This window comes from Eptatretus burgeri, chromosome 5, assembly GCF_056783735.1.
Source record: "Eptatretus burgeri isolate ZD-2024b chromosome 5, Ebu_testis_v1, whole genome shotgun sequence".
NCBI lineage: Eukaryota > Metazoa > Chordata > Myxini > Myxiniformes > Myxinidae > Eptatretus > Eptatretus burgeri.
Window position 1 is genome coordinate 81,871,338 of NC_140965.1, and position 20,934 is coordinate 81,892,271.

The 20,934-nt window shown below is 44.8% G+C and overlaps 1 protein-coding gene across 4 annotated transcripts in view; it reads left to right on the forward strand.

The window, feature by feature from the left end:
• LOC147026824 (uncharacterized) overlaps positions 1 to 18,646 on the forward strand; it is a 117,365-nt gene extending 98,719 nt beyond the window's left edge. For 2 of the 4 annotated variants that reach the window (XM_085882640.1, XM_085882637.1), the window contains exons 6-7: positions 10,603 to 10,677; positions 17,939 to 18,646. In XM_085882640.1, coding sequence (XP_085738766.1) covers positions 10,603 to 10,677; positions 17,939 to 18,074 — 211 coding nt within the window. In that variant the 3' untranslated portion in view covers positions 18,075 to 18,646. The remainder of the gene's footprint in view (positions 1 to 10,602; positions 10,678 to 17,938) is intronic. The other 2 variants (XR_015058518.1, XM_085882642.1) reach the window with 2 other exon arrangements.
• The last annotated feature ends 2,288 nt before the right edge of the window (positions 18,647 to 20,934 follow it).

The following is a 20,934-nucleotide window of genomic DNA, read 5'->3' on the forward strand; positions in this document are numbered from 1 at the left end:
TGAATCTCTCCACGACCTCAACATCCTCACCACAGACAGACACAGACAGGACAGCAGCATCCAAGATGTCACTGAAAGCCTGGATCTTAGTTTTGACCCAAGAAACCCGTAATCCCAGTGGCTCCGACTCCTCATTCAGCACCTTGAGGGCCCCCAAAAGGATATCTAAAGTCTCCGCAAAGATGACTGCATCATCTGCAAAATCAAGGTCCGAGATCTTGACATTCCCAAACGATGCACCGCAGCTTGATCTCTCCGACATCCTCCCTAAAATCCAGTCCATACAAGTGCTGAAAAGTGTGGGGGCCAGTACACACCCCTGACGAACTCCAGTAACAACTGGAAATAAGTCAGAGATGGTACCACCACACTTCACAGCACTCTCAGTACCAGAGTAGAGTTCAGACATCAGATCGATCAGTTTTGGTGGCACCCCACGAAGACCAAGAATCCTCCAGAGGACATCCCGATTCACTTAATCGAACGCTTTACAGAGATCAACATAGGCTGCAAGGAGCCCCTGCCGAAACGCTCGTCTGCGTTCGGTGAGGACACGAAGAGCAAGGATACGGTCAATCGTTGACCGTATCCTCCACATCTCCACAGAGTTCCTCCACATCTGTAAAAATGTTCACAAATAGTACACACATGAGAATCCCAATGCTACACAACCTCTCAGCTGCCGGACCGGTTTCATCGCTTTTTGGCGAATCATCAGCGACAGCACAGACAGAAATGCATACCAACGAGGCTCCCAAACATGTACCACGTGTACACGTCAAAAGTCAACATATAAATGAAAAACGAAGACCCACCCACATCTCTCACCTGTGAATGGAGTGAATAACCAATTAGCTCTCACCTAATCAATTACACCCAGGTGGCTCGAGTCTGGACAAAGATATTCATATTTACGTTACGCCTCCCCATTAAATTTTATCGGATCACAGTGATGGATCCTTAGCATATATAATCGCCTCTAGAATTTTAATGATACCAATATTTGAAACCACATGCTAACTGGAGGTGAGGGTCTATTCTAATATCCTGTCAAGTCTAATCTTTTCTGTTGGAGGTGTTGAATTCTTTAATTTTCTCGGGTCGTTGCTTCTGGATTATCAAGCTCCCAATCTGTCTGCCAAGTTTTGTCCAAATCCCTCCATAACGTTTTGAGATATCCTGCTCTCAGACAGACAGGGGTGAAAACATAACCTCTGTCCACCTTCGATGGCAGAGGTAGCAATGGTGTGAAGGAGGAGCACCTCTAACTTTTCTAACATCATCAAAAATATTTTTCAAAATTAAATTTAACCCTCTACTATCGTTCGATGTAACCCATTTACCTACCACCCTGCGTGCAGTTACTCTACCAACTTTGGGTCTCTGTTGTTTCGCAAAGTCAGCCCACACGAAGGATCTTTAGCTACACTGCTTTTAATGGCGTCTCCTGCTGTCCCCTCACTCGACAGCCCACTCACATCACTCTCGGTTCCGCCTCGTCAGTTCCGGTTCATCATGCATTCATTAATATTCATGCAACTCCCAATACCACAGTCTCACACTTTCATTTTCTCTCTGTGCCTTTGCACAATCTCATGGCTGGGCCATGTGGCTCCCTCTGCAGGGGCAACTGACTCAAATGTGACACTCCCCAGGATGCTGGAGCAACCGTTAAGCTTTACTGCTCTTAGCTGATTTCTGGGGGAACACTCTCTGGCTTCCTCCCTGTGCATCCCTGGCAGGTGACACCTCGGGTCCACTCCCGGGATACTGGAGCCCACAAAACTGGATACCCTTCAGGGCCCATGGCCTGCTCTGGGCCAGTATGCTCCCAGCACTCAAGGCACCATTCTCCAAATTCCTACACACCATGAGCCACATGCCCAGCCCTTCAACAAACTCTTACACTTTGCAATAAAAGAATTGGAATCTCTCATGATGAACCGGAGTCTATGGGCCCATCACTTCGCCATCGCCGACAGGTCGGTGGTCTGTCTTCTTCCGCCTCATTTCTGGTCTTGCACCCTTTGCCCTCTCCATGCTCTGTCCTCCCACCCCCAACTATCTGCAGGATGCATGTGGTCCATCACCATCCCTCTCCTCAAGAAACTGCTTAAATCCAGAAACATTGCTCACATCTACTCATTTATTCCTCTCCTTTCTCACCTGTGGAACCACCTTTCACACTCTCTTCAATCTCAATTTTTCCCTCTGGGTCTTCAAGACAGCTGCTCACCACCATCTCATGTCAGCTCCCATCCAAAGCCATATTTTCTACACCCATTAAACTACCCCCATCCCACCCAAAATTTTGCTTATGTATCCATCTTGACCACCCCTTGCGTTTTCCCCTACCCCTCATCATGACCTGTATCCTTTGTTTGTCTGTCTCCGTTACCTTCCCCCTCATTACCTTCCCCCCTCCCCCATCGTTACCGCCCACCTCCTCCCTGCAATTGGCGTTTTCACTTTCTCCTGCTGTTCCCTTTGTTATGTTGTGTCCTGTTCTGTTCTGTGTCTGAGCTCTTCCATCAGCCTAGACCATGTATATATAAAGAAAACTCCACTTTTTCCAGCACCAGCACGCCATTCCACTATGATAAATGCATTGTGTGTGTGTGTGTGTGTGTGTGTGTGTGTGTGTGTGTGTGTGTGTGTGTGTGTGTGTGTGTGTGTGTGTGTGTGTGTGTGTGTGTGTGTGTGTGTGTGTGTGTGTGTGTGTGTGTGTGTGTGTGTGTGTGTGTGTGTGTGTGAGTGTGAGATGCTTTTTGTGTCTTAATTACGTAGTCTATAAATTAATAATGTACAATTGGAATGTACCTTTTGACTGCTGAGACCCCTTCAACCTTTGAAGACCCCAAAAGACATCCAATTATTACAAGGGTTCCAAGGGATCCAGGCTGGGAAACTTATTATTTTTGTTCAGACCAGCAAAAACGCCCAAGGCCGTGAATACCAATGACAATTTGGTCCAATGGACCAATGGGTCCCCGAGTATTCCAAAACAGCTGAATTCCGCTATCTACCTACCGCTAACAAAAGCGGAGATTCGCATCACCCATTCAATTCTTCATTATTAATAAATTTTGCCATGCATGTCGTACACCTCATTCATCTCTTCACTCATTCCAAACCCCATTGGGACGAAGAAAGGATGAAGGAGGAAAGCTCCAAGCCTAATATCAGCCAATTTAAATACAAATTCCAATTTTCTACGATTTGAGCTTTTATGATCTCCAATTCTGTTTTCATTACAAATTGAAATGTCTTCAATTTGCCATGTCAACTAAAATCTCTTCTAATCCTAAACGTCTCCATCAACCTAGCTACTTCAGTCTCTTACCTTTCTAAATTACCCCACAGGGTCCCAGGGATTATTTCCTATGCGACCCTGCTGCTGCGGTCTCCATGCCCACTTCGGCTGTGTGCGCTGCACAAACCGTGCAAGCTCCACAGTATGCTACCTCATGCAGCCTCCACTCAGAACTTCCATGCCCCCACACCCCCTCATATACCAGTACCCCCACCTTTACACCAATTTGCATGGAGAACACTGCAAATTTTTCTTTCTGCTGTTTTGCAGTTGTTTTTTGCAGTCCAAATTTACCTGTTGGCTCCCTCCTTTCCTCCAAGGCTCACGGGGGGGGGGGGGCACAAACGCGCCTAAGCCGCAACGTTTGCTTAATCCTCCGAGTTTTCTGCACAGCCTGGAGGAAGCATTTAAATCCATCCCTATCTATACTCCACGGACCTGCTCGCATGCCTGCTTCCTCATATGGCATTCCCTACTCACCATTCGGCTCACCCCAAGTGGGAGCCTTGCATGCTCACTAAACCTTGGAGAACCAACTTCCACGTCCTCTTCAATCTCATTCTTCCCTCCTGGTCTTCAAGAACAGCTGTTCACCACCATCTCAGATTGTCGCTAATCCAAAACCATGATCTTTTCTACCCTCGTTAACCCCACCCCACCCCAATTCCTCCTCCTTCCAAGTTTCCAGTTTTCCCTCCTGAGAGTTTCCTTCTGTATCCATCTTGTCCACCCCATGCATACCCCCCCTCCCATTCCAACCCGCACCTATTGCTTGTCTGCCTCCCACCGTCTCCGGGTTTGCTGTTGCTGTTTTCCCCCTCTCTTTGCTGTTCCCTTTGCCTTGTTGTCTTGGATCCATTCACTTTTCTTGCACTAGCTCTTCCACGAGCCTCTACTATGTATACAAGAAAAACATTCCCGGTGTAGTCCCCCTATACATCTCCCCACTGGCTCTGATTTGATATATTTTATCTCTCATACTGGCGCTGTACCCAATCTTCTTTATATCTTTGTCTTCCCCTTTATTTTACCCTTGGCCTTATCGACCACCACCTTCTTCTCCGTGTCCTGTACGTCCATGTGTCCCGTATGCCACACCCACAGTCTGTCCCAGTCAGCCTTCAGTTTGGCCACGATAGCATTTTTTCCCCTTTGCGATTCCTCATATATTTCTGCTCGTCTTTGTTATTTGGCCTCCAACTGGACCTCCAATCTGGCCTCAATTTCTGGAGAGTAGGCCCGTCCTTCAACCTCCCTCCTCTGCCTTTCGGCCTTTATTCTGTAGGCCCGTCCTTCATCCTCCCTCCTCTGCCTTTCAGCCTTTATTCTTTTCCGATCAACCTCTCTTTCTTTCCTCTGGGATTCCCTATCAGCCTTCCTCTTGGCAACACTTTAACCAATAAAACCCTGCATCATGGCCACCATCTGTTCAAACATGGCCATCATGCCTGGGTTATCTGCTTCCCTCAAGTTCATCTGGCCGCACCGATCTAGCTGGTTGGGGTTCATGGAGCTACCAGGTAGGAATGGGGGTTGACTCTGTTGTGCCCCCCTGGTTCTGCTCATCCAGGTTCAACAGTGTGGTGGTTTGGTTGCAAAAAAGTTTTGAATGCTGCTCTGCACTTTAGCTTTGAGGTGCGAGAATTTGCATCTCCAGTCCAATTATCCCACTCAAGCTGACACCAATTGTTAATGTCAGCTGAGTCAGTGTCCAGATCCCACTCTTGACAACAATTGTTGAAGCTGTGGGTCCATTCCAGTTACGCGGTTCAAGTCCTGTGGGTCATGTAAAAATGACCGCTACCGCCAGCTAAGTCCACAACAATGGGTAAGTTCCCAGGCCCGTTTGCCATGTCCTTTGCTTACGGTTGCTTCCCCAATATCCTGTACCTATTCTTCAAATTCTCCAAGTAAACATTCCCTACATAATTTTCTCCGAGGTGTTCCACAACCAACATCTTCTCCCAGACCTCATTCCTACCCAACTCTATTGCTTCACCCTCACATCCTCACCACTGCCTGCACCCACTACACTCTCACCACTGCCTCCACTTGCTACACCCTCACCATTGCCAATCTCCTCTCCAGACTCACTCCACAAACATAACCAACTTTTGTCTACAAATTATTCTCACTTTGATACTTCCTGTAAAGTGTCCGTTATTTCAACCTTGCAATAACTACAGGTATCCCCCGCTTAATGAATACCTTTATAACCCCTCGTTATGTGAACCTTCATTATGTAGGAGCTCGTTTTCCATTACTCTGGGAAAATGACACTTCGTTTCCTAACCGTAATGTTTCGGTCTAAAAGCAAAGCCATATGCTTGGTATAACGATGGTTTTAGTTGCAAGTGACATTATAATATTATTATTGCAGAGTGTGTGTGTGTGTGTGTGTGTGTGTGTGTGTGTGTGTGTGTGTGTGTGTGTGTGTGTGTGTGTGTGTGTGTGTGTGTGTGTGTGTGTGTGTGTGTCTGTCTGTCTGTCTGTCTGTCTGTCTGTGACCGCCGTTTCTCGACAACCGCCAGTCCGATCTGATTGAAACTTGCCAGGAATATTGCCGGGGACCCGCGGATGTGCCTTTTCAAGGTTTGATATTAATCGGACGAGCGGTTCCCAAGTTACGGCCATTTCATTGCTTTTTTCAGTGTTGGAAAGGTGTATATATCGCAACTGAAGTGACGTTCCACCTTACCATGCCATTTTTTTCCTAAAGATTTCTCAGAATAATGATAACAGCATATTAATAATAATAATAATAGCACAATAATTGGCAGTAATAAAAAGAATAACGTGATACAATGACCAATGTCTGTCAACCAATAACGACCTATATATTGTCTGTCAAGCAATTATGACCAATAAGTCTGTCAACCAATGACAGGACATGGTGCTATGACATCACGAATGACCTCACAATTAATGTTTATTTATTTATTTTTTGCACGATTGACGTCACAATTCTTCGTTTGGTATGATGTCACAATCGATGCTGGGGACCTGAGTATGTGCCTTTTCAAGGTTTGATATCATTCTTCATCCGTTTCAGCTGTTTCCCAAGTGTTTCCCAAGATTTGAAAGCTGTTTTTTCCCAAGGTTTGAATTAATTCTTCAAATTATTAATTAATCCCAAGGTTTGAATTTTCCAAAGGGAAACAGCTGTTTCCCAAGGGTTTGAAAGCTGTTTTTCCCCAAGGTTTGAATTAATTGTGCTTGGTAGACATTTTTGAATACATTTACAGAGAGAGGGGTGAGAGAGGAGGGGGGAGAGAGGGGGGCGAGAGAGGGGGCGAGAGAGGGAGGGAGAGAGGAGGATCAGAGAGAGGGGGCGTCACAATTCAAGAGAGGGGGAGAGAGGAGGGGGTGAGAGAGGGGTGAGAGAGGGGCGAGAGAGAGGGGGCGTCACAATTCTCCTTCTTCTTCGTTTGATATGATGTCACAATTGACGCTGGGGACCTGAGTATGTTTCCCAAGTTATGGCCATTTATGATACGGTTGGTCCGATCTAATTGAAAAAATGCCCCAATCCAGTCGTCGTTTACGAGAGCGAAGGAACGAAGCTGCACATACTGGCACGCACCTACGGGCACGCACCTACGGGCCTGCACCTACGGGCCCTCACTAGTTTACCTAATAGAGACAGTAACAATAATAAAGTTAATTTAGTTGTAACACTTACCAAAGCAATCTTGAGTCGAAGTTTCTGTACGAATGAAGGCAGAAACTCGGAAACACGAGGTGGTTGTTTTTAACCCTTTCATTCTGAAAAGTTAATTATTCACAAGCCTTCTGAAAAGTTAGCCCCCCCCCCTCCCCCACCCCCATTGAAAAGTTAATCACCCTATTGAAAAGTTAATCAGTGGAAAAGCATATTGTACTTATCATCCCCATGTAAGTGACATTGCACAATCACCATGACACTGTAACGGCTGCTTCGTTGTAGTGAACGAAGACCTTTGTTAAGTGATGAATAGTCCTAAATGAAACCATTCATTGTTGTGAACCTTTACTATATGAACCTTCGTTAAGCGGGGGATACCTGTAACTTCATGTGAGTTACTTACTCTCACTTCCTACAACATTGACTACTCGCTATTTCCAATATATGACCCACATCAAGCATCTATCACACTGCTTGTAATCTTCTTCTCTTCTCCTTATTTCCCAATTACCTCTCTCCCTGTTACCCCATTTCCAAACCAAATTTACAACTGAAATTCACTGCTCAACTAGGGGTGACGGATAAGTAGGCCTTAGCCTGCCGCTTCTAAATAAAAGTAATATAATTACCTCCGAATCTGTTACATAACTGCAGCCTTAACTCTTACCAAATCTACAACACCTGACACAAACCAAAATATGATTATCTTGTTAATGTCACCTACCAAACTCATCCAAAAAGTTTCATCCGAATCTGTCCACACCATTTTGAAATATCGTGCTATATTGTTGTGGTGCCGGGTTCGGTGGCAGGATGACCACTAGACGGAGCAGTTGGGCCGTCTCCCACCGAACACCGGAATTGAATGTCGTCACTCTGGATAACTCTGAAGTCGACGGGTCGCTTATGGACCGTGGACACCAATATTTCGACCGCACGGTTAGGGTCTTTTTGTCTGATTCCAATTTACCTAATTATCCGCGCGGTCTAGCTACCGGGGAAGTCACACCCTCGGCCGGCTTTGTCCGAACCGAGTCGCTGTTACCGACTCGGATCCGGCGTAACCGAGCGGAGATTACCAAAGCTGCGCCGGTCCAAATAATAATTTACGGCACAATTGGCCTTCCTGACTCTCAAGCCCGAACCATACTGGGTCAATGAAAGAAAGCACAGACAACGAACTGGAACATTTAACACTTATTTATTTACAATGTAAGAGGGAGGGAAACACAGAGCAGACTTAACCACAAATGAATGTAGGCAAATGTACAATGGAATTACTTAAACGATTTCTACTTATCAGACTGGCCACAGACAGACACACACACCCAAAAAGAAATGGACCTCGTGGGTCTTTATTCGGCCCTTCAGCTCAGGATGGAAGGCAAGCTGAGGGTCAGAGTCTGGCCGGGTACCCGGCCGCCTCGTGCGGTTTTATCGACTGCCACGAACGACGACACGAACACCACGGAACACCTCCACCACCACCACCACGAAACCATGAAAAGGACCGCAGACAAGAGACCAAAGACCCCTGACCAGACAGCTCGCCACCTTTCTTATCCCTCCCCCCGGGCAGGTGGAGGGATCCGCTCTGAGGTAACTCGCCTCTTTATTGGTCGGGGGGCGTCGGTGATCGGTTTTCTCTACTCATTGGACAAGGCGAACATTCCATCTGCTGGGGCGGGGTCGGCCCTGAGGTGATCTCACCCCCGATTGGACGAGGGGAACATTCCATCTTGCTGGGGCGGAGTTGGCCCTGAGGTGATCTCACCCCCGATTGGACGAGGGGAACGTTCCATCTGGCTGGGTGGAGTCGGTTCTGAGGTGATCTCACCCCCGATTATGTCCGTGGCCTCGAACACGTGCATAATGGCGCTGAAGAAGAGAAGGGGATTGATGTAGAAAACTAACTCGAAAGAAACTCGCAGTGCACACATGAAATTCCCATTAGACATAGGGGAGAGATTCTAACTACCCACATATACTTAACAAAATAACTAAACTTTGGGTCAACTGTATGTGTGAATGCGAATGGTTTCCAGATCCGTAACAATATATCATTTTTGGCCCCATCTGATTTATAGAATTTCTTTATATACAATGTTTCTTGTTACATTTTTTGTGTCAAATGCACCTTCTGAGGTAGTCAGCATGTGCAGAAGAGGGTTTTACATTGCAGACGCTGTTTTCGAGGAGTAGCATTATGGCTCTCAGCTGTGACGGTCTGTCGACGACAGACGTAATGGCATCAGCGAATGACTGATGACGTCATTACGCCTCTCAGTGGTGACGTCGCACGTTGCCATGCAAACAAATGTAAAAATTTGAAAATCGCCCAAAATTCCCAAACCTGTCCATCTGGTGCGATCTCACATAGCCTATGCTGTACATTAGACCACAGAGCATCTGCATGCCAAAAGTGGCGACAATCCGTCTGGCAGTTTCGGAGGAGATACGTCCACAAAATATGGCTTAGCGTATTAATATAATAATTATTGTATCTGGATCTTCACCAAAATCTGATCAATTCATCCTTGCCACACACGCAACCACCAAGTTTCGTCCGAATCCGTATATAACTTTTTGAAATATCCCGCACACAGGCAGACTGACAGACAAACGGGTGAAAACACAACCTCCGCCCACCTTTGATGGCAGAGGTAACAAGAGCAGAGTCAATGGCATGCAAAGTTGAAAGATGGCAAAGGGTTCTACCAGGAATGGCCCAATATCAAATTTTGAGTTCATTGGTTTTTTTTTCCCATTTGACCCCTGTGACTGTCCCTACCCCCAGGGGCAAGAACCAGGGTCCAAATCCAAAAAATCGTGACGTATTTCATACGTACCCCAATGCTGATTGCATACCCAAAGTTTCATTACAAAATGTTTTAAAATGTTCCCGTTGTTGCATTTTTTGGTATTTGATCTTTTGACCCCACTCTATGGGGTGGGGCCAATATGATACTGCTCTTTCACATTGGTGCCATGTGCCGATCATAACGGTTTAGGAGGAGAGAGTGTGACGGACAGATGTGCGGAGCAGATTACAATACCCCCCGTTTTTTTTCAAAAAGCGTGGGGATAATAAGCACTTATCATGTCTGCCATACAGAGCTTTGAAACTTCCACACAGACCGTCAACCAGAAGTACTCTGAAACCTCCCCACAAACCTTTAATTGAGATCAAATGTAGCAGTGGGTTCACATCTAACATGAGCAGAGGCATATCCATTGACACATTCAAGTCAAATTATATTTTCTAGTTTATAGTTTTGCTTACAATGTCGGTGTTTAAATCCAGAAAACATAATGAGGAGAAACCTTGATATGATCTTTAAAATGATGCAAGAATGTTACCTGGGTTTATTTACATTGTGGACGTTGAAAAAAGATGGGTGTTTTTTGAGAAGAGACCAATGTTTGTTGATGCACTGGCCAAATTGTTAGATGTTAATTGTACAATTAGCAATACCTGCAGTATGTCCGTTGTGGAATTTCTGTATTGTGGGTAAGGTATATTTAGCATAATTACCTTTACATAGTGAGCATATCAAAAGGATATGATAAATAACACGTATAGATTTGCATTTTCCATCGTCCAAAACATTACCTTTTCTTTCAGGTGTTATAAAGTCCCTCAGTACAAGGACTCCACACAGACTGTCCGAACGTTGAGGCAAGATCTGTGCACGCTTAAGTGAGTCTGGCTAGTGAACATGCATGTAGGATGTGATATGTTAGACAGATATATCTGACATGTGGTATTCAAACTTGTGGTACTGAAATCACTCGTGCATTAGCTGCACTTTTTCCCCAGTCATATCTGATCAAAACTTTGGTTATATATTATCCATGAGAACTTTGTATTCGTTTTTTTTGGTAAACAAAGTCAAGGCTCGTGGAAGAGCTAGAACACAGAATGGATGAGGACACATGAACAAAAGGAACAGCATAAAGTGAGGGAGGTATCGCCAACAGCAGGGCCAAGGGACAAAATCGAGGGAGATGGATAAACATGGGATGCTGGTAAGAATTAAGGGTTGGGAAAGTTGCAGGGGGTGTACAAGATGGATGCAGGAGCAAATCCTCAGAAAGGAAAAACTGGAAATGTTGAGGTGGGCAGAGGTATATAGCAGGGGAAGAAAATATCATGGTTTTGGATTGGGGATGTTCTGAGATGGTAGTGAACAGCTGTCTTGAAGACCTGGAGGAAAGAATGAGATTGAAGAGAACATGGAAGCTTGTTCCACAGGTGGGGGGGGGGGGGAAACGAATGGGTGTAGGTGAGCAGTGATCCTTGATTTAGATAGATTCATCGGAAGGAGGTTAATGATAGATCGTGTGCGCCCTGCAGAAACCTGGGTGGGACAAAGCACTGAAAGTGCAGAGGGTATAAGAAAAGAGAGGAGGCGGCAGAAGACAGAGAGTCCATCGGCGAAAGTGATAGGCCCATAGACTCAGCCTCAACGTGGGAGATTCCAATGATCTTGAAGGCCTTGGTTTTGACAGTGCCAAGCTGAGCAAGGTGTGAGTCAGGGGAGCCTTCCCAGAGTGTAGAGCAGAACTCTATCAAGCTGTGGATGAAGGCCTTGTAGGTCAATCAGAATTCAAGTGTGCCAAGGAAGGACTTTGTACGATGGAGGATGCCCATACGGCAACTGGATTTGGAGGCGAACTTTGAATTTTTTTAAAATTTATTTTTGTGTACACTGTCGAGGCTCGTATGAGAGCTAACACACAGAATGTACAAGGGGAGCAGGAGACAAGAGGGGCGAGAGAGTGAAGGAAAAAACATGGATGCATGTTTTTTCCTTCCCTCTCCCACCACTCTTGTCTCCTGGTAAGAGGGGTGGAGAGACAAGAACAGAAGAGTCAGAATGTGGTTTGCCAAAGAACGTTCATGGCTTATCGTGAGACATGGGCGTTTGAGGGCCTGAACTTCCTCAAGAGGATTGTTAGAAACGTAGATGGAAGGGTTTGCCAGATGGCCCTTTTGGAGCGAGATAGTGAGAGTGAGATTTGTCAGGATTGAAGGACATATTCCAAGTGTTTGACCAGCTTGTCATTTTGACAAGGTCTGAAAAGAGGAAGAGGCTGCTGTTTGTCCTTTAAAAAGTTATATTGCAAATCTTTAAAGTTTAAGTTGATATTTATCTAGAATGGAGAAAAATGAATACTGAATGTTATTAAGTTGATAAAGCATGTAAGAAATACCTATCTTTAGGAGTTGATAAAGCATGCAGGTGTTGAGGCTCATGGAAGAGCAGAACAGCAGACAAAGGAGGTCAACGGGCATAGAATGGGGCAAAGAGGAAAACAGGACAAGAATGCATGAGTTCACAACAGCACGAGGAGAGGTGCAGGTGAAATAAGGGCACGATTTCAGCAGATGTAGAAAAGCTCATACATGAAAATGAGAGAGACCATTGGGGGAGGTGCAGCATGACTTGGAGCTTGGAGCGAAGAGCATGATACAACAGACATGGTTCCAGTGCAAGAAATGAATTGTGTTGAGCATTGAGTTTGGACTGGGGAGAGTATCAATGTAAGTGTTTCTGGTAAATATGCATGTGACCTGGAGCGGTGGGGATTGGGCAGAGAGGTAAGAAGGCTGGAGAGACTAGAACAGAAGAGTTAGTAAAAAAATATAAAAGATAAAGGGGTTATAGCCTACACACACACACACACACACACACACACACACACACACACACACACACACACACACACACACACACACACACACACACACACACACACACACACACACACACACACACACACACACACACACACACACACACACACACACACACTTGCAAAACCCCATCTCTTGCTGTATGGCAGATAGGCTAAAAAAAAAAGATGAACAAATGAGTGGAGGTGAGCAGTGATTCTGGGAGTTTCACCATTAGGGGGTTACTGGCAGACCACATGCACCTTGCAGATACCAGGAGGATGGGAGGGGGGTGTAAAGCAAGGATGTTGGTCACTTGAAAAGCAGGAGGGGAGGCATTTGTGCTACCTTTTCTGGTAAAATTGTTGGGGGGGGAGAGAAGAGAGGGGGATTCCTGCATATGTGACGCCCAGTTTAACATCCATCCGAGCGATGCCACACACATTGATGAACCACTATGTCTGTGGAACACTGGGATGACAGTTTATCACTGGGTTGAGATTCAAACAAGGTAGAGTGAGTGTGCATACCTCTCGACTATCCTGCCATGGTGTGGGGGTTCATTGCTTTGGATTTTGCAGCTAATGCAAACTTTTTTCAAATCTTTGTTGAACTCGTTATATTCCTCTAATTTATTTTGACTCTCGAACTCTGGAGATGTCACCACGGAGAACTGAGCCGTGTTACCGCCATGGAAGCTTAAGCATTCAAGCAAGCACTCCAACAAAACGGTTGAAGAAACTTAAAAAAAACCAGGCATGCATACTCCCACCTCCCCCCCCACCACCACGTGGAGAGTACCTTTACGAATCCAAATCTACCCATTTGTACCACGTCTGTTTGTGCTGTCTGCCTCCTCATTGGCAGTGGACAACATGAGTGGGGGGGGGGGAAGTGGGAAGGCAGTGTGAGGAGAGGGAATGGGAAGCAAGCAACCTCTACCTTGAAATGCACCTCTACCTTGAAGCAACTGCTGACTGTACCTTCCAATCGGGACATGAACTGAGTGCGTAATATGGCTATCAAATGTAGGGCACTCACCAAGTGGCTTAAGCACTCAAGCAAGCACTCCAATGAAATGGTTGATAAGCAACTGCTGGCTTGGCAAGCGATAGCAAGCTGACTGGTAATTGGACATACCCGCAACGACCAAAACATTGCCGGTTTCTGAACATTTTCAGATTTCACTCCAGATTTTGACAGTTTAGACCACGTCATCCGATCCTCCAAACTCAAATTATAATTTGATTATTTACTTTAATTGGTCTGTGAGAGTAGATTGTATAAAATGGCATCATACAATGCATAAAATCTCTCCAACCACCTAATTTGAAAACTATAGCACTTACAAAAGCGATGTATACAGTGATTTGTGGGTGTGTAGATAACCCTTTTGATTATATGAGCAAGGAAAGTGGAAAGAAAATTGAGTGCTTTATCGCGAAGAAACCATTGCGGCCTGTTCAAAATCAAGGCATTGTTGAGCAGGCCAAAAATAATGGCGAAATAAGACCCCAGCAAGGTGACCGAGGATGCACCTTGATAAAGGATAATTAAATAAGGCCGTTAATTATCTTCAAAGGGGTGTTTAAATTAACCCAAACACCCAAATATCATTCATTTACGACCTTGGAGTTCCCTTAGTATGCATGCAAAGTTTAAGGCCACTAGGTTTCATTGTTTGGGAGTTATGGAGGAGACACACACACTGATTTTTCTTATTCTCGACGAGCAAATACAACCCATCACTTTGCTGATGGGAATATTAGGGGGGGGGGAGAAAGAGGGAGAGGAGCGAGAGAGGAAGGAGGGAAAGGATGAAGGGGAGAGGGAGAGAGGAAGAGTGCTTAGAGAGAGGGAGAGTCATGGGAGAGAGAGGGATAAGGGTGGGAGACAGTGGGATAGGGGTGGGAGACAGTGGGATGGGGTGGGAGACAGTGGGATAGGGGTGGGAGACAGTGGGATAGGGGTGGGAGACAGTGGGATGGAGTGGGATGGGGTGGGATAGGGGTGGGAGACAGTGGGATAGGGGTGGGAGACAGTGAGATAGGGGTGGGAGACAGTGAGATAGGGGTGGGAGACAGTGAGATAGGGGTGGGAGACCCAGGGATATGGGTGGCAGACAGAGGGATATGGGTGGGAGACAGAGGGATATGGGTGGGAGACAGAGGGATATGGGTGGGAGACAGAGGGATATGGGTGGGAGACAGAGGGATATGGGTGGGAGACAGAGGGATATGGGTGGGAGACAGAGGGATATGGGTGGGAGACAGAGGGATATGGGTGGGAGACAGAGGGATAGGGTGGGTTCGGGGTGAAAGAGACAGATGGGTGAGTGGGCTCCCCGACCTCCACCTCCTCCACCGTATCGGGATCATTACTTAAAAGAAGGTCTAACACTGCACTCCTCCTCGTGAGCTTATCTATAAACTGGGTTAAAAAGCAATCCTGGACTAAAACAAGGAAATCCTCATCTACTCTGCCCTTTCCCTGTTCCTGGACCCAATCTATCCCTGGTAAGTTAAAATCTCCCATAATCAATACTCTTCCCTTACCACATGCCCTTTGAATTCTTCATGTACTCCTCCTTCTTCCTCTCCCTTCACACCTGGAGCCCTATAACAGCATCCTACCAGTATCTTACTGTTTTAACAATCTCTAATCTCTACCCACACAGAATCCTCAACATTTATTCCTTCCTTAATGTCACCCCTTTCTCTTGATGCAATGCTGTCCTTTACCCAGATTGCAACTCCTCCTATTCTCTCCTTCCTATCACACCGATACACCTTGTAGCCTTCTAATCCTGTCCTTCAGTTTGTCTCTTCCTTAAACCATGTCTCACTCACTGCAACTATATTGTATTCCTCGCTATCCACTTTGGCTTCAAGCTCTTCCATATTATTATTTAAAATTCTGGCATTTGCATAGAATAAATTTAACTTTTCCCTTCCTAAAATTCTATTTTCCTGCCTGGCCTTACTCATCACAATGACATAATCTGTTCCTTCCTTAATAGCTTCCCCACCCCACGCTGACCTAAAAAAGCCTGAACTCCTTCCTCAATTCCCACTGCAAACCTTGTTGCCCCCTTTCTATTTAATATACGGCCATCATTCTGGAAACACTCCCTTTGTCCCCTAAATGATTAACACTACTTCTTAAATGTAAAACTTTCCTGCACCGATCTTCCAGCCATTGGTTGACGTCTATTGTTCTGCTCATAATTTCTATATTGTTTCCTAAACTTGGAATAATCCCAGAAAACATGACCTCACAACCCTTGACAACAATTGTTGAAGCTGTGGGTCCATTCCAGTTACGCGGTTCAAGTCCTGTGGGTCATCTAAAAATGACCGCTACCGCCAGCTAAGTCCACAACAATGGATAAGTTCCCAGGCCCGTTTGCCATGTCCTTTGCTTTCAGCCACTTACCCGATGTCCTGTATCTATTTTTCAAAACCTCCAAGTAAACTTTCCCTACATCATTCGCATCGAGGTGCACCACAACCAACTTCTCCTGTCGTGACCCGATACAATATCGTTTACCCTTCCTTCAATTTCCCGAACTCCCGCTCCTTCAAAACTACACAGAATTCTGTGTCTACAATCCTTCCTGCAGAATAAAGAATCTACATATTTAATTGTCTCATCACCCACAAAAACTGTCTCCCATACCTCATGTCTACCCATTTCTATTTTGGCACCTACACCACTGCCTGCATCCACTGCACCTCCACCACTGCCTGCACCTGCCGCACCTCCACAACGGCCTGCACCTGCTGCACCTCCGCCGCTGCCTGCACCCGCTGCACCTCCGCAACTGCCTGCACCCACTGCACCTACACCACTGCCTGCACCCGATGCACCTCCACCACTGCCTGCACTCACTGCACCTCTGCCACTGCCTGCACCCGCTGCACATCTGCCACTGCCTGTACCTGCTGCACCTCTGACACTGCCTGCACCCGCTGCACCTGAATCGCTGCCCGTACCTGCTGCACATGCACTACTGCCTGCACCTGCTGCACATGCACCACTGCCCGCACCACTGCACATGCACCACTGTCCGCACCCACGCTGGCTGCACCCGCCACTGCCTTTTTTCTGGATTTTTTTTCTGAACGTTTTGTTTCTCATAGATAGGTGGTCATATGTGTAAAGTTTTGCCTCGATATGTTCATCCATTTCAAAGAAGAAGGTTTTTGAAGGATTTCTTTCAAAAACAATATAGCTGCCGAATCAGGTGACTGAAAACATCATGATTTTTTTCTTTTCTGTGGACCAATTTATCCATAGATGACCCTCAAAATTTTTCATACTGATTGGATGTAGCAGTCTACATATGTAATTATGACGGTATAATGAAGGCACCTATAACATCATTTAAAAAATTACATTTATTCCCTATAAGGGATACTTTCTATGTGCCAAGTTTCAATTTTTTCCTTGGTGCGGTTTCAGATACAGAGGTCCAAAGGTTTTCCGTTTTTCCAACATGGCTGCCACACCCATGACGTCATAATTATTAAAACCTATGACGTATTAAGACCCATGACGTCATAGTTATTAAAACATTCTGCATGAATATTCGCTCCTTTGTTGAAAATTTTGTTTCAATCTGACAACCGGTTGCAGAGAAAACCACGAAAGTTCTGGGCAGACAAACAAACAAAAAGACCCAAATGCAATACCCTCTCCTCTGGCGAGGGAGGGCAAGTAGTATCTGTTGACTCGTCTCCATCAGCAAGTTTGAGCCATTCAGGTCAGGCTCTGGATTTGACAGCCTTTTTTGCATCGGTGAAAATCATTGTGATCTGATAAGATTCTGGTTCATGCCAGCTTGTCATCTGATCTGTTGTCTCATCTGCCCGCATTTGTTGGTAGATGTTAAAGATCCCATGGAAGTCGGTGAGCTATCGCCGGAACCATAGCCAAATTCCAAATTCCTGCACGAACCAGCAGAGGGCATTGCATCAGCAGCAGAGCCGCACCCTCAGCCAATGATCCTACCCCACAGCCATGTGCTGCAAACAAACGAAGAAGAATCTGATCTGTCATTCTTTTTGCATCATGCGGCTTTGCAAGCCTTATTAGCAATCCATCTTTTGGATAGGAAAGATCCCCTGGACAGTTAGTACAATCAATTTCATCACAATGCCAAGTGATTAATTTTACAAGGAAATGTGAATGTAAAAATATTGGATTGGAGGATTTCCAGATTTCATAATGGTCATTAATCTAACAACTCAACCTTCAGGATGTTTCTGCCTCCTCACAGCTTTCAGGTGCTAAAGGTTGTGCGAGGAATCGAGAATATGAAGAGTCGTGGGCCGAGGCGACATACGGAAATTGGGGTCTCACTTCGACCCTCACTGTGCAGGGGTGGCACTCGCAATCGCTTTGCCTGGAACTGAGTGTGAAACCTGATGGCTCCACAGCTACATGTGCCAATAACAGGTTCCCTTAAAAATTGTTGTTCAATCATCAATTGTACATTGGATACGATTAGCTCAGGATTGTGTAGTAATGATTAATTTATCTTAATTTCTGTACTAGGCTTCGAATACTCAACAATTTGAACCCAAACAAGGTTAGCAAAATCGCTTTCAATGGTCATTGGTTCAGGAAAGTATTGTCCAGTTAAATAATATGGAGTAAACACAAAACGTGTACAAAACTAGTTTGTTTATTTATTAAAGTTGTCTCGCATTCTACATGACTGCAGTGGGCCTGACACAGTTGGTGTTTCGTTTTTTGACCAGTTAATATCTTTTATTGACATGTCTGAGCTATGGGGCGGCTACAAGTTACATTGGGCCTGCTACCCTGAGCATTACACTTGCTTGTTCTTGTACTTTATTGTCCGTGCCACAAACTTTTGCTGTTCAAAGTCTGACTTGTAAAATCGAGATGTATTATTTTGCACATCTGTTGATATTATGTGTTGACATTGTATTTCTATTAAACTCCTTCATTCTGAAATTAATATGATCTTTGTCTCCCTTGTTGACAAAATGTATCATCTTATATATATTTTTTGGCCTGTCTGTTTATCTGTCCTTTATGCAAGCGCAAACTGTTTGACCTAGAACGACCAAGAAAACCATTTGACCTAGAGCTACCAAGAAAGGAGTGTGTAGCGTACGGGATCTGCAACAATACTGCATTTGACTGTACCTGCAGTTCGATTTGGCACAATTCCAGATTTTGATGCATTTTTCCCGAAGATCGGTCCCATCATTTTCTGCCCCATCAGGTCCTGTCATGTGTGTAATGATTGTTACAGGAAGTTAATGTGGCAATGATTTTTTTTGCAGTTTTCGAAAATCCCAACAACTTTACCATGCCACCAAAGAAATAGGCAAATTTGAGTAGATCTACATCAGCAGCCAGAAAAAAGAGGCCTCGAAGCAGGAAAGCTCACAAGAAAGACAATTATGCCTTGAATCTGACCGTGAACGACATGCAACAGCCAGAGCAACAGAAACATTGCAAGAAAGACAATCTCCTCAGAAAAAGCCTTTTGTCTTAAATTTTATTTTAAATTGGGGAAATCATGTGAAATTTATCCTGGGCAATGCTGGGTACCTCAGCTCGTTTCATATATTACCTATTCACTTGAAAAGTAATCCGTCAACTCTTGTGCCACACCAGCATTTGCTGCAAGGGTTCTGACCAATCGGGAAGTGTGTGTGTGTGTGTGTGTGTGTGTGTGTGTGTGTGTGTGTGTGTGTGTGTGTGTGTGTGTGTGTGGTTGGTTGGTTGGTATCTCCATATGTGGGTTTCAGAAGGTAGAACGGAGTCCTCCCAAGTGTTGACGTATATCCACCTCCATTTCAGTAAGAGGGTCACGATTCATGGACCAAGCTGTGAAGTTTTGGTGTTCTCAAAGTTTTGTTCCGAGGGCTCTTTTGAGGATCGTCACTGAGCCCCAGACAACTTCCAACTGCAGTTCGTTTGTATTAATATTCCCAGGGATGGTTTCTCAGATCTTCACAAGGTTCTTCTTCATTATGATGATTCAGGATTTGATTCAGTAGATATGGCCAAGCAGATTAGGTTCACTGAAAAACACTGATAACAGTCTCTATGGTATCCTTGGTTGTGTGAGTCATCGGAATTGAATTTCGTACAGACGTTGTCATCTCTTGTCAGCATATTTTGTTTCAGACATTTGGAACACAACATTCAAAATGTGATGGGCAGTGTGTTTAGCAACCAAACCCCAAAAATGACTTCCAATAATATAGAACACTTGATACACATGAAGGACACATACTCATTAATAGTGTCAGACCATTCAAAATGGGATTAACAGTCTGTTAAGCAACCATACAAACACCTTAAAATTCAACATGAAAAATCACTTTTTATAACATCTGACAATCTATAAATATCGGTTCTAAAATACAGTACAATTCTATCCAAATATTTAGACATAAACATAATTTTTTTCATCAGGGACCTCCTACAAATGAACAATAAAATATCAGTCATGTAAGGCAAGAGTGTGTAATAGTAAGTGAACTCTAAACCCCCAGAGCCCATAGAATGCAAAGTCATTTGCCAGGAGCTATAATGTGGATAAACTGCACCATAATGTAATCTTAATACCTTGGCTGTGCACACTGAAAAACCATCACAAATTATCAAGATTGGTCTTAAAACTTTAATATATACATTCAATTAAACAGTGCTTAAGGTTATGTATACAGTGTAGATATACATACACATGTATATATACATATATATATATATATATATACATATATATATATATATATATATATATATATATATATATATATATATATATATATATATATATATATATATTGTTACGGCTGTGGAAATTTGCAATACACCATAAAGGTCCTCAGGTTAGATATATCGATAAGTTCATGTGTAGTTAGTCCACAACCGTTGTTTAGAGGGAATATGTGTGATTCATCCGGGCTGCAACGCTTTGAGTTAGCCATTTTTCTTTCTCTATCGTTATTTTGGACCAATAAGCCCGCCAACAACTCAAACGCCACCACCTTTACCTCCACAACTCCACCCCGCAAACATCGCTTCACCGCCATTCTCAAACGACACCCCCCAACAACCAAACCACCACAGCAAACCCCCCACCACCTTCGCCTTTCTCCTTCCACAACCGCCAACCACACCACCTGCCAACACCGAACGTCATGCTGTCCAGGGCCCGTTTGGTGATTCTTGCCGAACACGTCGAGCCGCGAGTACAAATGGATGCCTTTACGGTAGAGGAAA